This window comes from Pelodiscus sinensis, chromosome 1 (assembly GCF_049634645.1).
Source record: "Pelodiscus sinensis isolate JC-2024 chromosome 1, ASM4963464v1, whole genome shotgun sequence".
In the NCBI taxonomy this organism is placed as follows: domain Eukaryota; kingdom Metazoa; phylum Chordata; order Testudines; family Trionychidae; genus Pelodiscus; species Pelodiscus sinensis.
The window spans coordinates 103,154,905-103,179,627 of NC_134711.1; the positions used below are offsets into that span (position 1 = coordinate 103,154,905).

The 24,723-nt window shown below is 43.0% G+C and overlaps 1 protein-coding gene across 11 annotated transcripts in view; it reads left to right on the forward strand.

Annotated features, from left to right (window-relative positions):
• Window positions 1-24,723, forward strand: part of DGKI (diacylglycerol kinase iota) — a 319,613-nt gene that overhangs the window by 173,911 nt on the left and 120,979 nt on the right. For all 11 annotated transcript variants that reach the window (XM_075940098.1, XM_075940048.1, XM_075940058.1 and 8 more), the window contains 7 exons: window positions 7,020-7,133; window positions 9,250-9,387; window positions 10,569-10,647; window positions 17,170-17,225; window positions 18,213-18,275; window positions 18,666-18,739; window positions 19,601-19,712. In XM_075940098.1, coding sequence (XP_075796213.1) covers window positions 7,020-7,133; window positions 9,250-9,387; window positions 10,569-10,647; window positions 17,170-17,225; window positions 18,213-18,275; window positions 18,666-18,739; window positions 19,601-19,712 — 636 coding nt within the window. The remainder of the gene's footprint in view (window positions 1-7,019; window positions 7,134-9,249; window positions 9,388-10,568; window positions 10,648-17,169; window positions 17,226-18,212; window positions 18,276-18,665; window positions 18,740-19,600; window positions 19,713-24,723) is intronic.

Genomic DNA, 24,723 nt, shown 5'->3' on the forward strand with positions numbered 1-24,723 from the left:
CTGCACCCAGCTCTCACTCAGCCCTGGCTAATTTTCCCCCTCCTTCCTGTTTCCTGTGCTTCTAGACTCCCAACAGCCAGTGCTCCCAGGTCTAATCATTACAAGCAGCATCTAAAACACCACGTTCCCTCCTCTCTTAAGAAGCTCTCTCAATTATAAAATAAACATTGTTGTTCTAACTACAGCAACAAATATGGAACAAGACACTATACTGTTGGCAGAAATATTACACTGAAAACACTGTAAATACTACACAACATAGTCTCTAGTCTAGACAGGTGGTCGTCTGGGTCTAACAGACCGTCTCTCAAATCCCGGTTCCAGTGCAATGTCTTGTTGTGTTGGTGCTACGGTGAAGTCATCCAGTGCAGCCTGGGTGTTCGCATCATCTCCTCTTGGTGCACAGGCAGGTTCAAGATAAGAAGCATTCTATACCCGTCCATCAAAAAGTCAATAGGTGTAAGGTCCCTTCTTCTCAATAATTTTAAGAGGAGATGTGAATTTATGGTCCCCTTTGCCTAAAATTCCAGGTTTTCTTACTCTAACGAAGGAACCACACTCAAAATTTGGTTCCTTAGCACCCCGCTGTTTGTCTGTGAAAGCCTTATACTTTTCTTGGTTCTGTTCAACTGTTTTTCTCACATCATCTTTGTTTGGGTCGTCAGGTCTTGCCTTTAACAATCCAGCAATGTTCAGTTTAGTATTCATTTTCCATGCAGTAACTCTGCGGGTGATCTTTGTGTTGTGGCATGTCGTGTAGCCCTGTATGCTTGCAAGAAATCAGTAGTGAAGGTTATCCACGATCGCCTTTCCAGTTTAGCTGTTTGCAAACTCTCTTTCAAGCTTCTGTTAAACCTTTTGATTTCCCCATTGGCTTGAGGGTATTATAGGGATGATTTTCAATGTAAAATGTTCCTCTCTGCTAGAAAAGTTTCAAATTCCAGGGAAGTAAATTGACTACCATTATCTGAAACCAGTTCTTTGGAATTACCTTCCCGGCTAAAAACTATAGAGAGGAACTTAATTACTGTAGCAGAAAAGATTTGTGATGTAAACACTACTTCAGGCCACTTGCTGAAATAGTCTATTAAAGTGATGGCATAATGACAGTCAATTGGAGCAGTATCAAAGGGTCCGACGATGTCAAGCGCAACTTTTTCCCATGCAGAATCACAAAGAGGAACAGGATGTTATGGTGGGGTACGTGTCACTGCTGTCTTATCATGCATTTGGCAAGTGACACCGGATTTTATGATTGTTTCAGTTTGGGAGTCCATCCCTAGCCACCAATACAGATCCCGTAGTTGTAGTTTGGTTCTGACAATTCCGTAATGAATATCGTGTGCCAGGTGTATGAGTTTTGACTGTCATTCTTCTGGCACAAGTAGCTGGTGTGTACCTTGTAGCACCCAGCCATCAAGCAAAGAAAGTTCATCCCGCATCAAGCAAAGAAAGTTCATCCCGAACTCTAAAATAAGGCAGCAAAACTGGGTCAAAGTTTTTATGGTTAGTGGGCCATCTCTTTGAATTGGACATGCTGAACAAGTAGCTTGGAATTGCTCTCTTGTAACTGCAGTAAGAGTGCTTGTAATAAACGCAACTACTTCATCCTCATCCTCCAGTGGACCATCTGGTGAAGATGAAGGCAGGAGAGAAAGGCAATCAGCTATCACATTTTGGTTTCCAGGTTTATATTCCAGTTCATAATTGAAAGAGAATAGTCTTGCAGACCATCTAGCAATATGATTTCCTGTGCTTCCCAATCCTTTTGTGCTTAACAATGTTGTCAAAGAGCTGTGGTCTGTGTGCAATTTGAATGTGCGGCCCCACAGGTAAGTTTTCAGTAGCCCAGGCACAAGCAAGTGCTTCTTTTTCAATTGTAGAATTTTTTCTCTCAGCATCACTCAGTCTCCTTGAAGCAAATGCAACAGTCCTCTCTGTGTTGTCCTCATGAAGTTGTGTAAGGACAGCCCCAACTCCATAATCAGAAGTGTCAGTAGTCACAATTGTGGGCAATGTAGGACTGAATAGTGCAAGTACTGGACTATGTACAATCAAGTCTTCCACAGTTTCCAAACTAGCTTGTGCATCCATTGTCCACACCAAAGTTGAACTTCTCTGTAGTAATTCTCGTAATGGTTCAGTGACAGAAGCATAACTGGGAATGGATTTTGCATACCAGGAGGTAAGACCCAAGAAGGAACGTAAGGTTTGCAAACCTGTTGGAGGAGGAGCATTTGAAATTGCTAGGATATGATCTGGATCAGGTTTTAGTCCAGCCGGTGAAATTGTATGCCCCAGAAAGGAGAGCTCTGTTTGTCTAAATTTGCATTTAGACAAATTGAGCTTGAGGCCTGCTGTGCTGATGCAGTTTAGTACAGACTGCAGGTTATTGTCATGCTCCTCAGAAATATTTCCAAACACAATAATATCATCCAGATAGCACTGAACTCCATGTTGATTCTTCAGAATCAATGACATCGTTTTTTGGAAGGCACTTGGGACAGATGCAAGACCGTATGGAACAGGTTTAAAACGAAATAGTCCCTCGTGTAATAAATGCTGTGAGGTTTCTGCTATCTTCATGTAACATAACCTGGTGGTACGCGCTCTGCAAATCAAGAGTAGAAAACATCTTTGCTCCACAGAGTTCTGCAAATACTTCTTCTATGTGAGGCAGAGGGTGGTTGTCAATTGCAGTAGCTTTATTTGGCTCCCTTAAGTCCACACAAAGGCTAATGCCTCCATCCTTCTTCTGTGTCACTACTATAGGTGAAACCCATTCCGATGAGTCAATCTCTTCAATAATGTCCGTTTGTACAAGTTTTTTAAGTTCCTCTGAAACAGCTTCCCTAACTGAAAATGGTAAGCACCGTAACTTCTGTCATGCAGGCATCACATTATGTTACATTTTAACTTTGTGTACAAACCCATAAGCAAAGCCAAGTTTCTCCTCAACCTGGTCTTGGGTCCCAGCTGAAACTGGTGTGTGTACTGCAAGAGTGCTTTGCTGAGAAAGATCAATTCGTCCATTTACTACCCTGAGGTTTAAAGCAGCCAATAAATCTCTGCCAAGGATCGGAGTGCCTTTGTGGACAATGTAGAACTCTGCAGTTACACAGCAATCACCAAAAGTGACTGTTGCTGGCAGGCAGGCAGCCACGTACTGGAATTTGTTTTTTCAAATGGCACACCAAGTGAAGTTTGAGTTCAGTAAGAAGTACATCTTTAAAGTAATGCAAATAGATAGAATCAGGTAGTACAGATACTGCTGAACCAGTGTCCACATTAGCTGAATAGGATGTGATTTGCCCAAAGATGTGGCAGAAACAATTACAGTGCACCTTATCTGTTCTGGAATATGTGCAGTAGTGATTTTGTCCATACTCAGCACAGTAACATCTGGTATTGTAACTGCATGCACCTGTTGATTGGACTGGTACTGTGGCATACCTTAGCAAAATGGCCAATCTTTTTGCAGTGATTGCACTGAGCTACTTTTGCAGGACATCTTGTGTAGCTTGCAAGGTATTGTGGGGATCCACAGTGAAAGCATGCTTTTGCTGTGCTTTCAATTTGCTCATTCTGTGGTTTTTTATTTGTTTTCTCGTTGTAATTGTTTGTCTGCAGTGATAGTGGACTTTTCTGCAAAGGAGTCACAGCCTGGACTGAACCTCCTGTATCCATGCTCATTATTTTGGCTTCTGCTATAGCTGACTCAATCTGGGTAGCAACGGTCATTGATTTTTCCAGTGTAAATTGTGGTTCTAGAAGCAAGCGTTCTCTTACACAAAGCATTGCTGTTTTCTCAATGAGCTGGTCTCTAATGATCTCATCTGCCATATTCCCAAAGTCACAAGTTACAATTAGAGTCCTCAGAGAAGCAATATACCGTATATTCCGGCGTACAAGACGACCTCTGAAGTTAAAAAACATCCCCCAAAAATCGGGGGTCGTCTTGTACGCCGGATGCCCCGCCGCCGGAGCCCCTCCGCGGCTTTGAAAGCCTCGGGGGAAGCCGGCGGCGGGGCATCCCAGGCGCGCATAGGCTCCCCCCCCGCCGGAGCCCCTCCGCGGCTTTGAAAGCCTCGGGGGAAGCCGGCGGCAGGGCATCCCAGGCGCGCATAGGCTCCCCCCCCGCCGGCTTCCCCCGAGGCTTTGAAAGCCTCGGGGGAAGCCGGCGGGGGGGCATCCCAGGCGCGCATGGGCTGCCCCCCCTCCGGAGCCCCTCCGCGGCGGGGGGGCAGGCTATGCGCGCCTGGGATGCCCCTCCGCCGGCTTCCCCTGAGGCTTTCAAAGCTGCGGAGGGGCTCCGGCGGGGGGGGGGGGGGGGAGCCCAGGCGCTCCTGGCGGCTTTGCTCCCGGTGCCTCTGGTCTGCTGGGGACCATCTCCAGCAGACCAGGGACACCGGGAGCAAAGGAGGCGGAGGGGCGCTGGGGTATAAGATGAAACCCTATCTTTTAATTAAAAAGATAGGGGGTCGTCTTATACGCCCAGTCGCCCTATACGCCGGAAAATACGGTACTGCATTATAGTCTCCCCTGGTTTCTGCTCACACTGGTGAAATATGTAGCGATTAGCTACTACATTCATTTTTGGCACAAAAAAGTTCTTTAATGAAGTGAGTACAGTTTCATATTTATCATCTGCAAGGGGAAAAGTGTAAAATATACACTGCTCTTCTGCTCCAAGGCAGTGGATTAGCAGAGCACGCTTTCTTATTTCAGTATCAGAGGGGTAGCCGTGTTAGTCTGGATCTTCAAAAGCAACAAGGAGTCCTGTGGCACCTTATAGACAAACAGATGTATTGGAGCATAAACTTTCGTGGGCAAAGACCCACTTCAGATATGCATCTAACGAAGTGAGTCTTTGCCCACGAAAGCTTATGCTCCAATACATCTGTTAGTCTATAAGGTGCTACAGGACTCCTTGTTGCTTTCTTACTTCAGGAATCTCTGTAGACTGATTGCAAGCAGATAAGTCTCAAACATATCAAGCAGATAAGTAAAAGCAATTGGAGGCTCACCTGGTCTTGGCAGAAAGGATGCAGGTGGGTTCAGAGGCAGAAGATCCATCCTCGTCACCAAAATATTGTATCATGTAAGCAAGGTACTAACAAACGTCAGCAGGACTTTACCAAAAGTGAAACCGCTTTACAAAGCTGCTGCTGTACCCCTCTATAGCTCTCATTCAGCCCCGACTAATCCTTCCCCCTCCTTCCTGTTTCCTGTGCTTCCAGACTCCCAACAGACAGTGCTCCCAGTTCTAATCATTACAAGCAGCATCTAAAACACCACACCCCCGGGGGCCAGATCCAGGCAAACCATGGGCTGTATCCAGCCCCCCAGGCTTTAGGTTTCTCACTCCTGATTTAAAAGATGGCATCTCCGGTGGTCCAGTGCTCTTTAACCCTTACTTTGAATGCTACTACTGTGAAAAAATTAGGATGTATTTCAGATGTTTGTTCCTAGTAATTTTTTGAACTTAATTTTTTTTAAAAATGCTGTTTAGTTTTGCTCTATGTTTTTTCACACTCTGTAGAAGATAGTCTAAAGAGGCCTTTGCTTTATGACAAGAGTTTCAATAACAAAAACAAACAAAAACCTGGCCCCAGAGCAATGTTCAACCACAGGTATAAATACAAGTCCATAATCCTATGTGCTTTTGTTTCCTGTTCAGGGAGCAGGTGTGAGGTATTATTCCCCTCTCTTTGGCACGGGTGAAGCCTTATCTGGAATATTGCATCTAGTTTCGGGCCCCCCGTAACAGAAAGTATATGGGTGAATTGGAAAAAGCCTAGTGGAGGGCAAAGAAAATGATTAAGGGGTGGGAGCATGTAACTTATAAGGAGAGGCTGAGGAAACTGGGCTTATTTAGTATGCAGAAGAGAACAATGGGGAGGGGGGGATTTGATAGCAGCCTTTAGCTATCTAAAAGTGTATGTGTGTGAGAGGTTCCAATGAGGATGGAGCCAGGCTATGCTCAGTGGTAGGAGATGACAGAGCAAGAAGCAATGGTCTCATGTTGCAGTGGGAGAAATCTAGGCTGGATATTAGGAAAAAATTAATTCACTAGGTGGGTGGTGAAGCACTGAAATGGATTGTCTTGGGAGCTAGTGGAATCTCCATCCTTGGAGGTTTTTAGGGCTAGGGTTGATAAAGCCTTGTCTAGAATGATTTAGTTGGGGTTGGTCTTTCTTTGAGCCACGGGTTGGACTAGATGACCTCCTGAGGTTTCTTCCAACCCTTATGTTCTATGAGTCTATGACTTTATGGCTGTGTCTAGACTGGCCAGTTTTTCTGGAAAATCAGCCACTTTTCCGGAAAAACTTGCCCGCTGTCTACACTGGCCACTTGAATTTCCGCAAAAGCACTGACGATCTCATGCAAGATTGTCAGTGTTCTTGCGGAAATACTATGCTGCTCCCGTTTGGGCAAAAGTCCTTTTGCGCAAAAGGGCCAGAGTAGACAGCTCAGATTTGTTTTCTGCAAAAAAGCTCCGATCGCGAAAATGGCGATCGAGGCTTTTTTGCGGAAAAGCGCGTCTAGATTGGCATGGACGCTTTTCTGCAAAAAGTGCTTTTGCGGAAAAGCGTCCATGCCAATCTAGACACTCTGTTCCGAAAATGCTTTGAACGAAAAACTTTTCTGTTAAAAGCATTTCCGGAAAATCTTGCCAGTCTAGACGTAGCCTATGATTTTTAAACCAAATGTAACAATTAATAATGTCCATTTATTATTAGTAATAATCAGCCTATGTACAACTTGACATCCAGCTGCTTCTCAGAACACCCCACATGAAGCAGGTTAATAAATATTGTTACCCCCTTTTGCAGAGGAGGCTGCTGAGGCAAGGTGGTTAAATGGCTGATTTGCAGTAGTGTTCATTTCTGCCTCTCCCACCATGCCACTTGACCATCTGTGTGCTGAGGATAAACTCTATTTCTTTGTTTCTTTCTCTTTCACCATTTAAATTCTCCTCACTTGGTTTCTTTCCCTGTTCTATTCTCTGTTTGCAGGTGGGCTGGATCCTCTCCATCCTGGATGAACTGCAACTCAGCCCCCAGCCTCCTGTTGCTGTCCTTCCACTTGGCACTGGGAATGACCTTGCTCGCACCCTCAACTGGGGAGGGGTAAGTACCGACTCCACAGCCCTCTAATTTGTGGCATGCCACCTATTCCTTCTAATTAGTAGTTGTTATTGGGTGGGTCTTCTAATGCCAATAGTATGTGGATGTGACTTAACAGACTTTACTAACAGTGTCATAGCCTCTTCTGCACTCCAAGGCTACATCTACACTGGAGGCTTCTTGCGCAAGAACAGTCATTCTCGCACAAAAGCTTGCCTGCTGTCTACACTGAACGAGCGTTCTTGTGCAAGTAAATTTACAGTCTAGCTTAGTAAAACAGGGCTTCTTCTGGAAGAGTTATTCCTCCCCCCACGAGGGATAAGCCCTCTTGCACAATAGCTCTTCCACAAGAGGCTAGTGTAGACAGGCAACATGAATTTCTTGCACAAGAAGCCCCTATAGTTAAAATGGCCAGCAGAGCTTTCTTGCACAAGAGAGTGTCCATGCTGCCATGTATGCTCTTGCACAAAAGCACATGGCAGTGTGGACGTGCTCTTGTGGAAGATTTTTTGCACAACAACTCTGCCACAAAAGAGTTCTTGTGCAAGAAGCCGCCAGTGTAGATGTAGCAAAGGTCTTACTGACCACTAGTGGCAAGATTCTGCACACACATGCAATAAAATCCCTGCCCCAAATTGTTCATGATATCTTGCCTTGTTTTATCACAAACCTGAAACACAGTACAGGTTTGTGAAACTTTTGGACAGATGCAGTCCGAGTTTCACATAAACCCTTTTGTAGTTGTCAGGGTAGGTTTGAAGGTTTTGACCACAAACCATGCCAAAGTTCCTGGTTCACCCACACTCTAAATTTATGAACCTTTTGAGCAGACTTAGTTTGGATTTCATGCAAATTTCCTTCAGGCACATCTGGCCTGGCAATGTCATTGGTGTCTGTCAGCTGACGGTCAGGGCAGTGTGTGTGTGTATGTTTCCGAGAAAAGGTTTAACGTCCGTGTCTTTACTGCTAGAACCGGGGTCCCATCGCAGAGGGTGGCCAGCAGGCCAACAGATGCCCCGAGTTTATAGGAAGAGCTTATTACGCTTCAGATTTTAGCTGCTAGAATTTCATAATTCCTTCGCAGCGGGCAGCCTCGGGGAGACTGAGAAGCGCCCCAACTGAATTTTGCCACCTGGGTGTGACACAAATCCAAACGCCCAAGCTCTCCCTATATCTGTCCCTTTATGACCGGCTGAAGTTCTTTTAAATTGTGCTTGGTTCTGTTACAGCAACTGAAGGAGTCAGGTTAAAGCTTAAACAGTTACAGGTTTATTGAGGAAGCTTATAAATCATATGGTTACAATGGCTATTGCTCTATTTCTTAACTATTAGCAAAATATAGGTCTTAAAAATGGTTACAAAGAAGATAAAGATAGAAAAATAGAAATAATGGTACCAAGTAACAGCTTACTCTTTCTATGTGTACACTTAAGACAGAGGACCACATCCAGGTACCATTTTTACCCCCTTCTGTGCCTCTCGACTCCAGCATGTCAGGCCAGGGCCGGTCCCTCAATTCCTAGGAAAGACGAAAATACGAGGTGGGCGTCCCCATAGAACCTCGGGAGGTCAAACACCTAACCCGACCAGCAGGTAGAGGGTAGAATGACACTCAAAGTGAGTGTGTGCTGGGCCCATCTTTTATAATCATGGGGTCACGTATTTCTCTTTCTTATCTGTAATGCCAATTGATGCTGGTCTGTCTGCTGTGAGACCAGTTCTTACAAGGGAGTTGTGAACTTAATTTACACTTGTAAGAGAGATTTGAGGTGATTAAATTTTGAAGTACTGGACATTGTTTTCTCAGTGGGAAATTCCTCTTCCTGGGACTGTGTGTGTTCGAATCAACATAGGTGCCAGCCGCAGCCTCGAGGCCGGCTTATTGACTTAGCTGCTCTCTATCCACATATCTGTGTTTCAGCTTCTCAGGATCAGATGAGCCAGCATAGACTATGCTGATATTATTGCTCCTTCTCTGCCCTGTGCTTCAGAGAGGCAAATAAGATGGATGATATGGGGTTATAGTCTGTCTGGCCACAGTGTCTTAGGTAATTAACATGTGACATGATGTGTTCTAGAAGTCCATTTGAGCCTTTGGTGGCACTCATTCTGCTTCCAGGGTTACACAGATGAGCCGGTTTCGAAGATTCTCTGTCACGTAGAAGATGGGACTATTGTCCAGCTGGATCGCTGGAACCTCCAGGTGGAACGAAACCCCGATCTACCACAGGAAGAAATAGAGGATGGGACACATAAGGTTAGAATGGTCTGTTTTACATCAGAGAGAGGCTGCAGGATGCAAGCTGGGATATCTGGAGAACAGGAAAACAGTTTCCACTCTTGTCTCCTGCTAGAACAAGTTTAAAGATGTCACTCCATTCAGAAGTATATCAGAGTTACAGTGTGCTGCCCGTTTGTTGTCCCTCATAATGCTCAGTATCTGAGCACTTGTCTCAAGAACAAAACTCCTGGTTCACTGAGTCAGAGGGTAAAAATCTGTGTCATCTCATATGCAAGATTATTATTTCTTCCTGCCAACTTGTTAGCTGTACTGACAAAGGCTAGCTCCATGAGTCAGATCTAAATTGACCGAAAACCCACAAAGCTTCTGCATGTTCTTTGGCCTGCTCCTAGTAGACACCAGCTGTGTATCTGTTCTCCAAGCAAGGTGGTGCATATGTGTCTTTTGCCTCCCCTTCCCTCTGTGTGGTTCCTTTTACGTCACTGACTCTCTCCCCATTTCTGCGAGTTGGAAGGTGAGACACTATTTGTCGTGGGAGGAGCTGTATTTTTGTTCTCTGCTGGTTTAATCTGCCATTATTTTAAAGTGAGGCAATAGTCAGAAAAATGACTCTGTTAAAATGACTCCTTTGTTCCTGCCCACAGAGCCCCTCTACCCTTTCTGAGTTATAATTTCCAGCTGACCTACTGAACTTCAGCCGTGAAAGGGCCAGATGTGCTTTAGTCTGCTGCATGCATCATCAACAGAATTACCAACCATGTTCTGAATCCAGGATTTTTATTGCTGCTGATGATGTATGAAGCAGAAAGTACACAGCTTGGTTTTCAGATGCCATGCTGAGCATGTAGTGCCAGCAATTAGGAGAATCTTTGTTTTGACATGTTAAGTGGGAGATTGCTGAGAGAGGATAAATAAGGAACCCCATGATGTCATGTTTACAGAGTCACTTATGTGACCATAAAGCACTGCTGATGTGTTTGTGTTCTTTCCTTTTTGCATTTGATTATCTTCACCAAGCTGTTTCCAGCCTTCATATCAGCTCTGCGTATAACATTTCCCACAGCTTTCTCTTCTCTCTTTCTGTAGCCTTTCAAGAAGTGGTTAATCTGACAGATGGCATGAAATGTTTGGTCTTCTTTTCTTGCATATGTACCCACAACAGTTTCACATGTTTTCTTTCGGGCCTTTGATTGCAGCTTCCACTCAGTGTCTTCAATAATTACTTCAGCCTTGGATTTGATGCACATGTCACGCTGGAATTTCATGAATCCCGAGGTGAGAGGAAGCCTTCATTCCCTTAGCCTGTGGGAACCACAGAAATGGGGAAATGGCTTATTAATTGCAACATAGGATCACTATAACAACTTGTTTCTCAAAGTGTAAAGAGAATCCTAGAACATGTAGAGTCCTGTCCCAGACAAGAAAGTGGGAAGAACAATGTTAGCACTAGTTTCTGAGGGACTTAGTAGATCACAGTTGGAAAGATTTGTCCAGTTTTGTGCATCATACTGAAGAAAGGACACTGAAGAAGTAGAAAAGGCTTTGGTGATATAACAAGATTGATAAAAGTGTCTGGAAAAGCCGATATTCATGGGAGGAAAAGAGGCTAAGCACAGAGATACTTTTCAAGAGTTTTCAAGCTTTTAAAGGTGACATAAAGGGAGCTGTAGCTACTGCAAAAGACTTATGTTGATCCAGAAATAGGGAATGTGGGCAAAAATAAGGAAAAAGTAGAGAAAGGAAGAAAATTGACATTGGGTACAAGTCAAAACGAGGAAAGGAGTTGGAGGGGGAGCGAAAGGGATATGAAGTTGTGGAAGGCAGATGGCAGAAGAAGTATGGTCATGTTTACAGAAAAACTAGGGAGATACTTTTTATAAAAGGCTATGGTGTAGTATTATTGGGCTGGACAATAGTGAGCCCTGGATCTTGTTGGTAAGGAAATAAACAGGATTGCATAATAATTCACACAAATCCCCTAGGAGTCCTAGCTTGGGCTGTTGTAGCACTTTATTTCTCTTCATACTAATGAAGATTGTGTCCTGCCAGAAACTCCTACAGAATTCCAAATATGCTTAAATAGCTGAGCTATGGTTTGACAGGCAGTACATTGTGTGCATGTACTAGGTAAGCATATTTATATTACCAGACTCTCTGTTCAATTTTCCTTGGTCAGCATGTTGTTGATTTAGCTGCATGAGTTTTGAACTGCAGCCTCACTTGTTCTCATTTTTATACTCTAACAATGTCATTAAAAAAGTAAAAAGATAGCACCCAATGCCATGCTAAATAAAGAGCCAAATGCCTGATGCAATGAGCTAATGCATATTTTATGATGTTTAAGACTGCTGTAAGCTTCAGGAATAATAATGAAGGGCCACAGAAGGGCACAGGAATGAAATGATGACAGCAGTATGCAGTTCTTTATGAATGCACACCAGTGTGCATTCCTAATGTAGTTGCAAATATACAGTATAAATGAGTTTCATGGTTATTCTCTCACTTAGTGGAAGCATTACTTAATTATTAAATTGTAGAGCTAGATAAAGAATGAATGTTATTCCAGACATGCCAGCGTTTAAAAAATTTAGAGGAGCGAGAAAATACTCAAAGAGCAATCTGTATGTCGGTAGGTGTGGATGGAGAAGCTTACATAGCACATGCATCTGCTGTTCCCATTCTAGCTGGCACAGTTATTTTCTCACTTCTTGATCAGAAAAACTTATAAAATAAGTGTGTTATAGGGGGAGAAAAGTTTAAAGCTTAAGTTTTGGTCTCTTATATGTGTTTGTGTTGATTTAATTTTCTCCATCATGTGTTATTTATGGAAATAATCAGGATGCGTAAGATTCTGATCTCATTTACAACGGATGTTAATCCAGAGTAACTCAACTGAAATCAGTGGAATTACTCTGGATTTACACCCATTTCACTAAAGAAGAATTTAGTCCACTGAATTGATGCATGCACATTCCTGAATTCAGAGCTATTGTTAATAACATAAAATAGCGTGAAGCAAATAAAATAAAGATATTGCCTTGAACTCTCCTAAACTCCCCCCAGCACCCCAGGGAGACAGGAGCAAAGCCGCATGGGCAGCGGGGTCCCTCCGCCTGTGCGGCTTTGCTCGGGTCTCCCAGGTCTGTAGTATCTCCCAGCTAGTGCGCCCCCCCCAGCAGACCAGGCTTTTGTTGCGGGACGCCTTGGGTAGAGCAGCTGGGGTGCTGCCGGGTTGGTCCTGTGGGAACCTACCGGGCAGCGCCCCAGCTGTTCTGTCCCAGGCTCCAGATTCAGCAGCTGTTGAAACTGATCAGGCTGATTCCAGGAAGCTGGGGGCAGAGCAACTCTGCCTCCGGCTTCCTGTAGTCAGCCCCTGGTCAGTTTCAGCGGCAGCAGCTGAATCTGGAGCCAGTTCCGACTTACATACAAATTCAACTTAAGAACAAACCTATAGTCCCTATCTTGTACGTAACCCGGGGACTGCCTGTATGGGGAAGCACATAGCTTTGCTGTTCAGGGAAGAACTCTAGGAAAGAAACTCTGCTTCTGAGTCATATTTCCTCCCCAGTTCCTCTCTTACTCTAGAACAGGGTTGGGCATGTGGCCTGGGGGGTCAGATCTAGCCCGCCTAACTCTTTGATCCGGCCCACGGTCTGCATCTGGACTCTTGCTATTTATATCCTGCTGCCCGTGCCACTGATTTTCCAGGCGGTGGCTCAGGCAGCAGGATTGTATTTAAATGGCTCATGGCTCCAGGTCATGGCACTACGTCAGCAGGGGGCAGAGTTGTGAGCCCTTTTAAATAGCTGCAGTAAACCCTGGCTCCTGCTAGGCAGCACTGTGGAGGCAGGGACAGATCTGTGAGTCCTTTAAATGGCTGTAATAACCCCAGGATGCTGCTAAGCAACACAGTGGAGGCGAGGCTGGGAGCCTTGAGCCCTTTGCTGTGTTTTTAATTCAAAGCCTCTGGCACCAGACAACACTAGGGGGAGGCTAGTCCCCAGTCCTGTCCCTTTTGCCTTAGGCCACACCTCTTCCAGCGGTGGAGCTGGCCCATGACCACATACCAAAATTCATTAAGTGGCCCCCCTGCGAAAATTATTGCCCACTCGTGCTCTAGGAGGAAGTAAGTTACTTCACCACTTTTAGAGGTGCCACTTATTTCCTACCCCTTCCCCTGTGCCTGGCCCCATCGGCTGGCTGACTGTTGGGGTGTAATTGAGACAGATATAGGCACTGGGTATTCTGCCTTCCCAAACCACCAGGCGTTCTGGGGGTGGAATGTTGCTGCCCCCAGCACCCACCCTCCTAGTGCTCTGGGACTGGCCGTTTGGCATACCCTCCTCCCTCGCCCAGTGCTCTGGTGCTGGAGAGGCCGGGCCAGGCCGTATGGCGCGGTGCGCCTTCCACAGGGGCTGGGGAGGCTGCGGTGAGTGTCTACCCACTCTCCTCCCTGTGGTTCAAAGGGTGGAGCACACACGTGGCTTGCCACGTCACCTCCCAGGGGGCAGGGAAGAGGCAGGGACTAGCAGAAGGGGCGGGGATGGAGGTGGGGCTAGGAGCTTGCCTCCCTCAGCTTTGCCTTCACCGACTGCCCATGGAGACAGAGCATTTCACTCTTTCCCACTCAGGGTATGTCTAGACTATAGGGTTTGGTCGACAAAAGTGGACCTTTGTTGACAAAACTATACCTGCGTCTACACTACCACTGTGTTCTGTCAACAGTAAGTTGACAGAGTGTGGCAGTTTTGTTGATGGCGGTAAACCTCATTTTACGAGGAATAACGCCTTTTTTCGACAGAGTTCTGTCAAAAAAAGGTGCTATTGCATACAAACTGCTTTTTCGAAAGAGCGTCTACACTCTCTTTCAAAAAAGCAGCTTGCTTTTTCAACAGAACTGGTTGAATGCTCTTTTTCAACAGAGGCTTTGTCAACAGTATCTGTCATAGAATCATAGAATACTAGGACTGGAAGGGACCTCGAGAGGTCATCGAGTCCAGCCTCCTGCCCTCATGGCAGGACCCAATACTGTCTAGACCATCCCTGATAGACATTTATCTAACCTACTCTTAAATATCTCCAGAGATGGAGATTCCACAACTTCCCTGGGCAATTTATTCCAGGGTTTGACTACCCTGACAGTTAGGAAGTTTTTCCTAATGTCCAACCTAAACCTCCCTTGCTGCGGTTTAAGCCCATTGCTTCTTGTTCTATCCCCAGAGGCCAAGATGAACAAGTTTTCTCCCTCCTCCTTATGACAGCCTTTTAGATATCTGAAAATGGCTATCATGTCCCCCCTCAGTCGTCTCTTTTCTAAACTAAACAAACCCAATTCCTTCAGCCTTACCTCGTAGGTCATGTTCTCTAGACCTTTAATCATTCTTGTTGCTCTTCTCTGGACCCTCTTCAAAGCCTCTGTCGAAAGAGGCATGCAGTGTAGACATAGTCCTAGTTGCTTGAAAAGGGGTAGTCCAGGAATGTAGCCCCTGCCTTCCTCCTATACCCAGAGGTGCAATCCAGGCAATTTGAATGTGGCCCTGTGGAAGGGGGTACATAGGTATCCTATTCAGCAACTGCTGGGGGCACTTGTAAGTGTTTGTAGATGGAGCCACAACTTTGGCATGTGAAGAGATGCAATTTGCTGGTGCAGCAAAAGAATTGGCTTGGGAACATATGGCCTAGAGAGTATTGATATAGTAGAGTCCTGAATGTGATGTTTATTCACAACAAAGCAAACAGGATCATTGCCTGAGTGCCATGAAAATGTATTTTTAATACAGGCAAGTGCAGCTCATATTTCTATGGAGAGAGAATGTAGGTCACCCTTACAATATGGAAGTCTGTGTTGTGGAAAACAGTGATTCAGAAAAGGATGTAGGGGGTCATTATAGATGACTAGCTGAATATGAGGTCCCAGTGATGATGTGGTCAATAGGGCTACGTCAGTGGATTCATCATGCAGGAGCAGGGAGGTGATGTTACCTAGGTATATGGAGTTAGTGAGAGCCCTGCTGAAATCCTGTTACCAATTCTGGTGTGCACATTTTAGAAAGGATACTGAAAAAATAGAGATGAATTGCAGAAGAGCTGTAAGAATGATTTGTGGGCTGAAAAACATGCTGTGCAATGGGAGATTAAAAGAGCTCTATTTATCTTATCACAGAAAAGGTTAAGAGGTGATTTAATCATACTCTTATAAGTAGCTGTTCAAGGAGATCTCTGATAGTAGAGGACTCTTTAGTTTATCAGAAAAAAGAGTAAAAGATCCATTGGCTGGTTAAGAAAGTTTAAACTGGAAAAAAGACATAAAGTTTTAGCAGTGATTAATTAACCATTGGAAACACATTTACCAAGGATGTGTAAATTCTCTGTCACTTGGAATCTTTAAATTAAACTTGGATATCTATTGAATTTGACTCTGCTTTGTCCACTAGTTATTGGGCTAGGTATGAGAACCAAGGTGGAATTCTATGGCCCTTGTTATGCAGGAGGTCAGACTAGATCAGTGTTTCTCATCCAGTGGTACGAATATCCTCAGGGGTACTTAAGAGAAATCTGTGTGTGTGGGGGGGGGGGGGGGGGGGGGAGGGTACATCAATACAACTGAAATGTGGAGAAAACTGAATTTTTGTTTTAAGTTTTATAGCGTTTTATTATTTTTCTACTTTTTACACCCAAAAATGTCATCGCCTGCCCGGCTATGATTAAGTTGTTTAAACAAATGTGTTGTAATGGTAGAAAAAAATGTTGTGTGTCTGAAAACTGTATATACTGTTGATGCTTATAATTTTTTTTTTAAAAATGGGTACTTTATAAAAAAAGGTTGAGAAACACTGGACTAGATGATCATAAGGATTCCTTCTGGCCTTACAATCTATGAACCATTCAGTTTTGTTTCAAAGGTTTCTGAACTTGGAATAAATGTTTCAGCAGAATTTCTAATGATCCAAACAGAGATCTACTCAGTGTACAGTGTGCACTAATATCACTGAAAAGTTTGATTGCACTGTTAGTGCTTGTCTATACTACAGAGAAGATTGATGCTGCTGCTGTCAATCTTCCGGGGTTCAAATTAGTGGGTCTAGTGAAGACCCACTAATTAGAACTGAGAGGGAACTCCCCTTGGCTCTGGTTGTCCTGCTCCTCATAAGGAGTAATGGAAGTTGATAGGAGGATGTGCTCCCATTGACCTCCTGCCATGTGGATGGTGACAAAACACAGTTTAAGATACTTTGACTCCAGCTACGTAATTAACCTAGCTGGAGTTGCATATCTTAAGTTGACTTTCCCCTTTAGCATAGGCCAGCCCTTAGAAATTTATGGTGAAGACATAAAATGGACAATGTGACCATTGAACATGATGTTCTGGTAAATTCCCTGCAAAAGAATCATGTTTTGGAAGCTGTCTGCCCTTATCCTCACCTGCTCTACCATAGACCAAGAAGGGGCTGATCCAAATAGAACTGTTTAAAATTAAATAGCAAAGAATAGCACAGAGGGTAGATTCTTGTACAGTCAAAATCTATTTGACATTTCTTCCCTTTTAATTACCAATGGATAGTGGATGTACAGTGTGCATGAAATTGCTCTTGTAGGTTTGCCAGTGTAAGATGGTGCTGGAAATAAAGATTTCCGTTCCTCTTTTCACCCTAAGGAGTTAAAAGCTAGCAGTGTGCCAAGGCCGGAAATCCAACTATCTTTCTACCTTCAGGAAAGCTTGGAATGAAAATTCCAGGGTGCTTTGCTAACTTACTCTCTAGTCATGACTTCACGTTCTTCCTTGTTTTTATTTTGCAGAAGCTAATCCAGAGAAATTCAACAGTCGCTTTCGAAATAAAATGTTCTATGCTGGGGTGAGTTGCAATGGATTTTACAGAAGAGTGTTGGCTTATTTATTTAAATGATGTATTATTTCTCTCCCTTTCACTCCTCAGGGTTATGATCATTCTTTTGCCCATCACCTTTAAAAGTATGTAGTATGCTTCCAGCTATTTCTGGCAGTTCCTCCAACATGTCTGTTTGGAAGGGCTTGAAGTATTATTTTCCTATCATAGTCAGTAGGTCAGAGGAGTGTTACAGAATTTGGATGAAGGACTGATAATATCCTGTGCCCACTGCTCTACCAATATGCTCACATTGATTCCCATATATGGGCAGCACTTGGATACTGAATTTATTGGGGGAAATTGCTAGCACATAGGAAAAATTATTGGCTGCATCTTTCAGCCCCTGATGAGCATTCCTGGATTTGGAGCTAGAGGGAGGTGGCGGCGGAGGAGGACAGAGAGCTGCTATTTTGATAATCTCATTTTCACACATGAATATGCAAATCAGATGACCATTTCTTATCCAGCGGGGAGGTGGGCGTAATTAGGAAAGGGGTCCATTGACTGGCTAATACTTGCCATTGCACTTGTCTTTCTACTGTCAGATTTAGTCACCGTGACCACAAACTTATTCACTAATAACCAACAAATGAAGGATTTGCATGATGTTTTGGGGGCACAATGGTACTCCATGGTAATTCTTCCTAAGTGAATTGCTATTTCTTAATGTAGCACCTTCATGCAGCAAAATAAGGGAACCAATCTTGCTTTCTGTGCCCCCATCTCCTGGCTCTGGTTCAAGGGACTCTTCAGACTTTGAAACATGCACTGCTGACTGGATGCTAACAGAAGAAACTTGGCCTAAACTCTCCGTCAATGGGAGCAGAAAATAAAAGAGGCTAGCACAGGCTGATATGTGGTGACACAATCTGAGGAGAGATGCAAAGGAAGGTGAAGTTCATTCCAATAACAAAAAATCTGATTTTAACGCCTCCCCTTTCTTATGTTTGGTAGGCAGCCTTTTCAGACTTCCTCCAGAGAAGCTCCAGGGATTTATCTAAGCATGTTAAAGTTGTGGTAAGTATAGGAAATTGTGGCATTATTTTGTGCAGTAAGACAGATGGACAGAGAAAGAGGGGGAGAGAGAGAGTGTATGTAAGATATGTGAAAACACAGCTCTAATCACACAGACCATTGGTTGTTACTTTCAGTTTTTATGGTGACATTTGAAACACATTTTGTGGAAAGTCTTTGGGAATTTACACACATGATAATTTCCCAGTGGATAACACACTGTTCCTTATCTCTCACACAGTAAATTGTGCCCAGCAACTAGAGAGTTGGGTATTTCTAAAACGAGATCCACATTCATGGGCAGGTTGTTACAAAATGGAGTAAGAACAATTATTATCCTGTCTGAGAGCCCATTTGCAAACCTTCTTTGTTCTGTTGCTATAATTTTTGCAGTGTGATGGAACAGACCTAACCTCAAAGATTCAGGAGCTGAAGTTCCAATGTATAGTGTTTTTAAATATACCCAGGTAAGTTCCAGTCACAATTTTGGGGTCACTAAGCAAACAACATAGGAGCTCCCTTGCTGGCTCCATAGGAATAATTAATTAACAAGCACAATTTTCAGAGTTGTGCACATAATGCAGGGATGAGCAATAATTTTTGGTATGGCGGGGGGCACTCCAAAAATTTGGAAAGTGACCAAGGTCTGCACTCTTCCATATTAATGGAGGAGATGCAAGTCTGGGATGGACGTTGGGTGCAGAAAGGAGCTTGCAGTAAGGGATTGGGGTACAGGAGAGAGTGTGGAGTCTGGCAGGGAGTTTGGGTGAAAGAGGCAGTTATGACATGGGTTAGGGGACTAGGATGCAGAAGTATGGATTGTGACCTAGGGCAGGAAGGGGTTGTGACTTTGGGCAGGGGTCTGGGGTGCAGGGGTTTGGGTTGTGACCTGAGGTAGGAGATTGGAGTGCAGAATCTGGGAGCAGATATGGGGGCAGTAGAGGGGTCAGAGGTTTTGGTTATGTGGAGTAGGTGGGGGGCAGAGGTTTTGAAAGGGGGAACAGAGGTGTGGGGAGGCAGAGGTTTTGGGTTGTGACCTAGGACAGGAGGGGGCAGAGGTTTTGGAGGGGGCAGAGGTATAGGGGTGATGCGGGGGGAGGGAGGCAGGTATTGGGATGCAGGATTTGGGAGGGGGATGTGGGTGCAGGTGAAGGGGGTGGAGGGCTTGGGTTATATATGTGTGTGTGGGGGGGGAGGGAAGAATGCATTTCTGTTCATCCAGAAGACAAAGATTAAACTTTCTTTTCTTTCAATGATTGTAAGACCCTGTGAGGGCAAATTCTGACTCTGCTCTCTAAAGCTCTCATTTTCTAACCCTCTTTCTGCAGGTATTGTGCTGGCACAATGCCCTGGGGTACCCCCAGTGATCACAGAGACTTTGAACCTCAGCGCCATGATGATGGTTACATTGAGGTCATCGGGTTCACTATGGCCTCTCTGGTGAGAATTTTTGCAGAACTGAGTGTGTTTTATTTTTGCATGCAGTAGATTTCACACTATGTAGGGCATTGGGACTAATTTGTGTGCAATTTTGTATGACACACCTTATATCCATGGCTTAACATTAGAATGCACAGTTTCATACAAAATAATTCGATCCTATGCTTTCCTTAGATTCAATAAGGCAGAAAAATTTCTTTTGGCCTCACATTTTAAATTAAAATTAATTAATTGAAATTAACATTAAAATGATTAATAATGGCTTTCAAAGGAAGAGCAATATTATTTCATCATAAAAAAGTGCTTGTTGAAAAACTGGTTTCTTTAAACATATCTAATGGTGCTTCAAATGCTCCCAAATCAAAGGTAAAAAATCCCCATTAAATAAAGCATCATAGAAGGGAGGTACGAGCCTGTGTATGTGTGTTTGTACTATGGGAGACTTCTTTGTTCACAAATAGAGACGCTTCCCAAGTTACAAACAACTGATTTACAAACGTTCGCACTTACAAACAAAAGCTCACGAGCAGCCTCAGTGGAGGAGCCGGGAAGAAGCACAGGAGCAGAGCAGTGTTAGTGCTGGCTGAAAGACTCTGGAGGAGCAGGAGGTGGTCACGCAGAAGCGGTACTGTAAAGAAGAAACCGCTGTTTCTCTCCAGATGCTGTCTGCACAGCCTCCTCCTGCTCTTCTGGAGACCTCCGGCCTTCGCTCGTATTAGGTGGAGACTGGGTGCAATCTGTGGAGTTGGTGTTGGGCTGCAGAGGATGGGGCTGGCAACAGGAGCCAGTGCAGAGCCTGTAGGGGATGGTGGCCAGGGGATGCCCAGAAGACTCCTTCAGAATCTCCAGCTATCTCCTCATTCTCCTCTAATTAAATGCAATTTTTCTCAAGCATCAGCATACAAGGTAAAATACAACCCCCGCCCTCATTTCCACTATTTTTCATTGCAAATATTATGGGTTAAATAGGCTTTTGTTGGCTAGCCTGGGAACTGAACTACCATTTATAACATTGTTTCTATGGCAAAATGCATTGCAAGTTCCAAACAACTAACTTACAAACTTTTAGAACACAACTCATTTGTAAGTTTGGGACTTTCTGTAGCTGCTTTTTGTTACCAGCCCCAATATAACTGTGTTATTTGCATTCTATATATGTTAGTGCTAGTCATAAATTCTTTGCTGAAGAATGGAGTCCAGCCATGTTTTTTGTGGATGTGTAGAAAAATTACATTTGTTGGAGTTTTCTTTTGCTTTTTTATGAAATTTATAAACAAACATAATATTTTGACATTTAACAAAAATTTCAAAATATTCCATGTCAGATTTACTGGAAAAATTATGTTTTAAAAAAAAAGGAGAAAAAAAGGTGAAAATATGAGGGATTTTTCCTCCAAACTTTTTGTGAAATCTTTTTCAATCATCTGTACCTATGATGCAGACATCTAATTTTTCAAAATTATACTGAAATAACATTATCTCCATCAGGTGCCGTACTGGAAGACATTCTTTAGTGTTAGGGGTTACCACCATAGTACTTAAAGTTTGTTCAAACTGTGCAATTTTGAGAGCTACTGCATTGTCAAATAGCTGTGTGCTCAACGGACGTCTCCTATTTGATAAAATAGGCATATATTGTAGCCATCCTCATCTTCAGTATGCAGCCGTGGCCTGTGTCTTACTTGCAATATGAAACACTACATGTTGGGACTTGTGGCCTTTAAAGGCTGTGTTTCCATATTGAGATTGAGCATTCTTTTCTGCTGTACTCTAGAATTCTAAAGTCTGCCACTGTAAGAAGTCAGGATATTGGGTGTAAAATGGATTATTGTTCAGACCCAGTATGGTCATTCTTATGTTCTTATTTGGCTCCAGTTGACCATCACTGGTATTGCAAAAGTTCTCCACCTAAATTGCACTTAAAAATCTAAATAGTTAAAAATAATTTCAATGACAGTTACATATTCTTAGAAAATCCCTGTTTTTCCTGTTTTATCAGTGCGAGTGGGAGAGAGAAATTTTCAGAAGATCATAGACCATAAGAGAAACACAAAGTATTGGACATTGTTCATTAATTAGTATAATTGCTTACTTTAAGTATTTGTATTTTCTAGCTGGTGCTCACACATTATAAATGATTTTGAAAATTGTACTGTCTGCATGTTAGCTCACATTTTGATGACTTGTTCTTTGCTTTCAAGGTCTATAGTGCCCTCAGAAGACTTGCATAAATCCAGTGAGGCTGATTTATCTTGTGCTGCATTATAATGAATATTTACATAAAATGATCTATATATGTGCAGTACATTAATGCATAAAATGATGCTGATGCATAATTAAGCATTACATTTGTATATGCACCAGACATGGAATTCAGAGTGAACATTTCCATAGCAACCTTAACCTTGTGCTATCATCTTTCAAGTATTCATTACAATTATTCCATTTAAAACTCTAAGCAAGATAACATGGTATCTGAGAAATAGAACATTTGTGAATCATTGGAGAATGAATAAATCTTTTTGAAAGGGGTGTTGTCTACTAATCAGAGAACTGTACAGTGATCTAGAAGCCACATGAGATCAGTTTCCCCCTGGCACTGATTTGCTGTGTAATCTTGGGCAAATCACTTATCCTAAAGTGGGAGTGGTAATTCTAATCCGCTCAGCAAAGGGGTTGAGAATTATAATTGTTTGTAAACTGTTTTGAAAGCATCAGATAAGTGCCGTTATAATAATTTTTTTCTTTTGTTCCCATACAAAAAATGTTAATGTTAAGCACATTACCTAGTATAAATCTTAAAAACACAAGGTCACCAATGAAGGTGACATTACTCTCCAGACCATCCTTAGTTTTTTGCCATAATACCTATATATATTCACAGGTTCCTCAGTTCCATGCCAGAGTGCCTTTCAATTTCAACATACCACTGCCCACAATGCAGACATCTCATTCTTCAAAATTACACCGAAATAACATTAACTCCATCAGATTCCTCACCAGTAGACATACTTTAAATGTATATGCCCCTGTCTGGGGTTACCATCACAGCCCCAGTATACTGCAGAGCTATCAGTGGAATATTCCTAACATCAAAGGAATTCCCTAGTGGTTTAGATCTGGTGGAATAACCCTTCAGCATCGCCCCCATCATTATAACTTTTGGCGTAGATATGTATGAGATTATAAATGATGGAAGGGGCAGGATGTATTGGAGGAATGAGGTATAGCTGGAATGTACTGGACTATATTTACAATAGAGCATCAGCGCAGGCAACAGAGAGTTACAGTAACCATTGGGGAGGCCTCCAGAGTCCAAAAGGCACAGAGGTGATGCACAGCCCCCAGGGCTACTGGACTGCAATTTCTAACTAAAACAAGCTGAGGTCAGAATTAAGGTTGCATATTGGTTTTTGATTTTTGAATAGTTACTATAATGGTGGACCTTTGCTGTATCTTAGTAGCCATTTTCTGCATCACATTATGCTTTATGGTATGCTTGCCCACATTTGTGACCTGCTTTGGGATCTTTGGATGAGAAGCCCTATATCTATTTTAAGTAACACAGTGATGATGATGATCATAATGTAACAGTAGCCCAATTGTAATAGTCATAATAGGACACAGTTACGTTTCCTATAGGCAACAAAACAATTAATGTCCTGATTTCTGTTCCAGTAATGTTTATGCTAATGTTGTCTTAATATAGGTTTTTAAAATCTCATTAGACAATATTCACATTTTTTCTTGTTTCTGCCCCAAGATAACTGCTGAAATCTCAAGACCTTTGCAGGAGTTATTAACAACTTTATCTATCTTTTTGTCTGTTAGATTTTTGTTCCTTTTGTTTCTTCCACTGCTTTTTTATTCTGGCTCGGGTTTTAAAGTAGTTGTATGAGGAGATGGGTTTGGAAAGCTGGTTAGTTTTTCCCCTGTAAGTTAGGGTACGTCTATGCTGTGTGGCTATTTTGGGACACCAGAGGTATCCCAAAATAGCTACCCTACATCTATACAAGCCGCCTCTTATTTTGAAATATTTTTCAAAATAACAGGCACGCTTTTTCGACAGTCCAGTAGTAGTCCCCCTGCTTTCACCCACACACCCAGAGCTGGCAGAGTTGGCAGCTGGGGGCTGTGGCAGAGAACCTTCTGTAGTCTGGCAAATTCCCTGTTTTGGGACCTATCAGGCCCTAAGGGTGCGGGATAAAAGATGTCCAGCCTATATTTAATTGTTTTCTAGTCATAGATACTGAACAAGTTTTTTTCTCATGCTCTTTTCATTTTGTCTACTCCTGATGCTGAATTGCTTTATAAACTGTCATAATAAGTATTTCAGATTCATCTAATTCACATCAAGGACAGTATTGCCTTGGTAAAGAAGAAAACTCCAATTAATTCTGTTGCTTGTAAAAGCACGTAGATTACACGGATGGGATCTTGATTCATAGACTGTAGTCACTACTACAACAGAAGCAATCATATTTTAAAACAAGATAAAGAAATATATAAAAAAGCACAGTGTATGTTTGCAATCATATAAGTGTGTATCTATATCTGTCAATATAGATATCTAACACATATGCTCAGGCGATTGCCCCATGATAAATTTCATATCCATGTGATACATGAATTTATCATGTATGTTTGACTGCATCACCTGACCTCTGCCCAATGATCCTTTTCTTCAGGACTTTATTCTAGAATTCTGTGTATACTACATTCATCCTACCTCATTGCAGTGACTTATTGAAAAGCTTTCACTGGAACTTTGCCTCAATATGCCAGTTACACCCATGTCTCTTACTGGAAAACCATTCTGCAAATTCAGATGGCAGTGGGAGGAGAAATGTGGGGTTCTATTGAAATGTAATTTCCTAGCGGGGATGAATTTGGAATATTGCGTTATTTGCATTGCATCCTTCAAATTAGTGGATAGTTTCTGCTTTCAGACTGTATTCTGGTAAGCATGTAATTCTGTGATAGAATAAACCACTTATTGCAACTGGGTGAA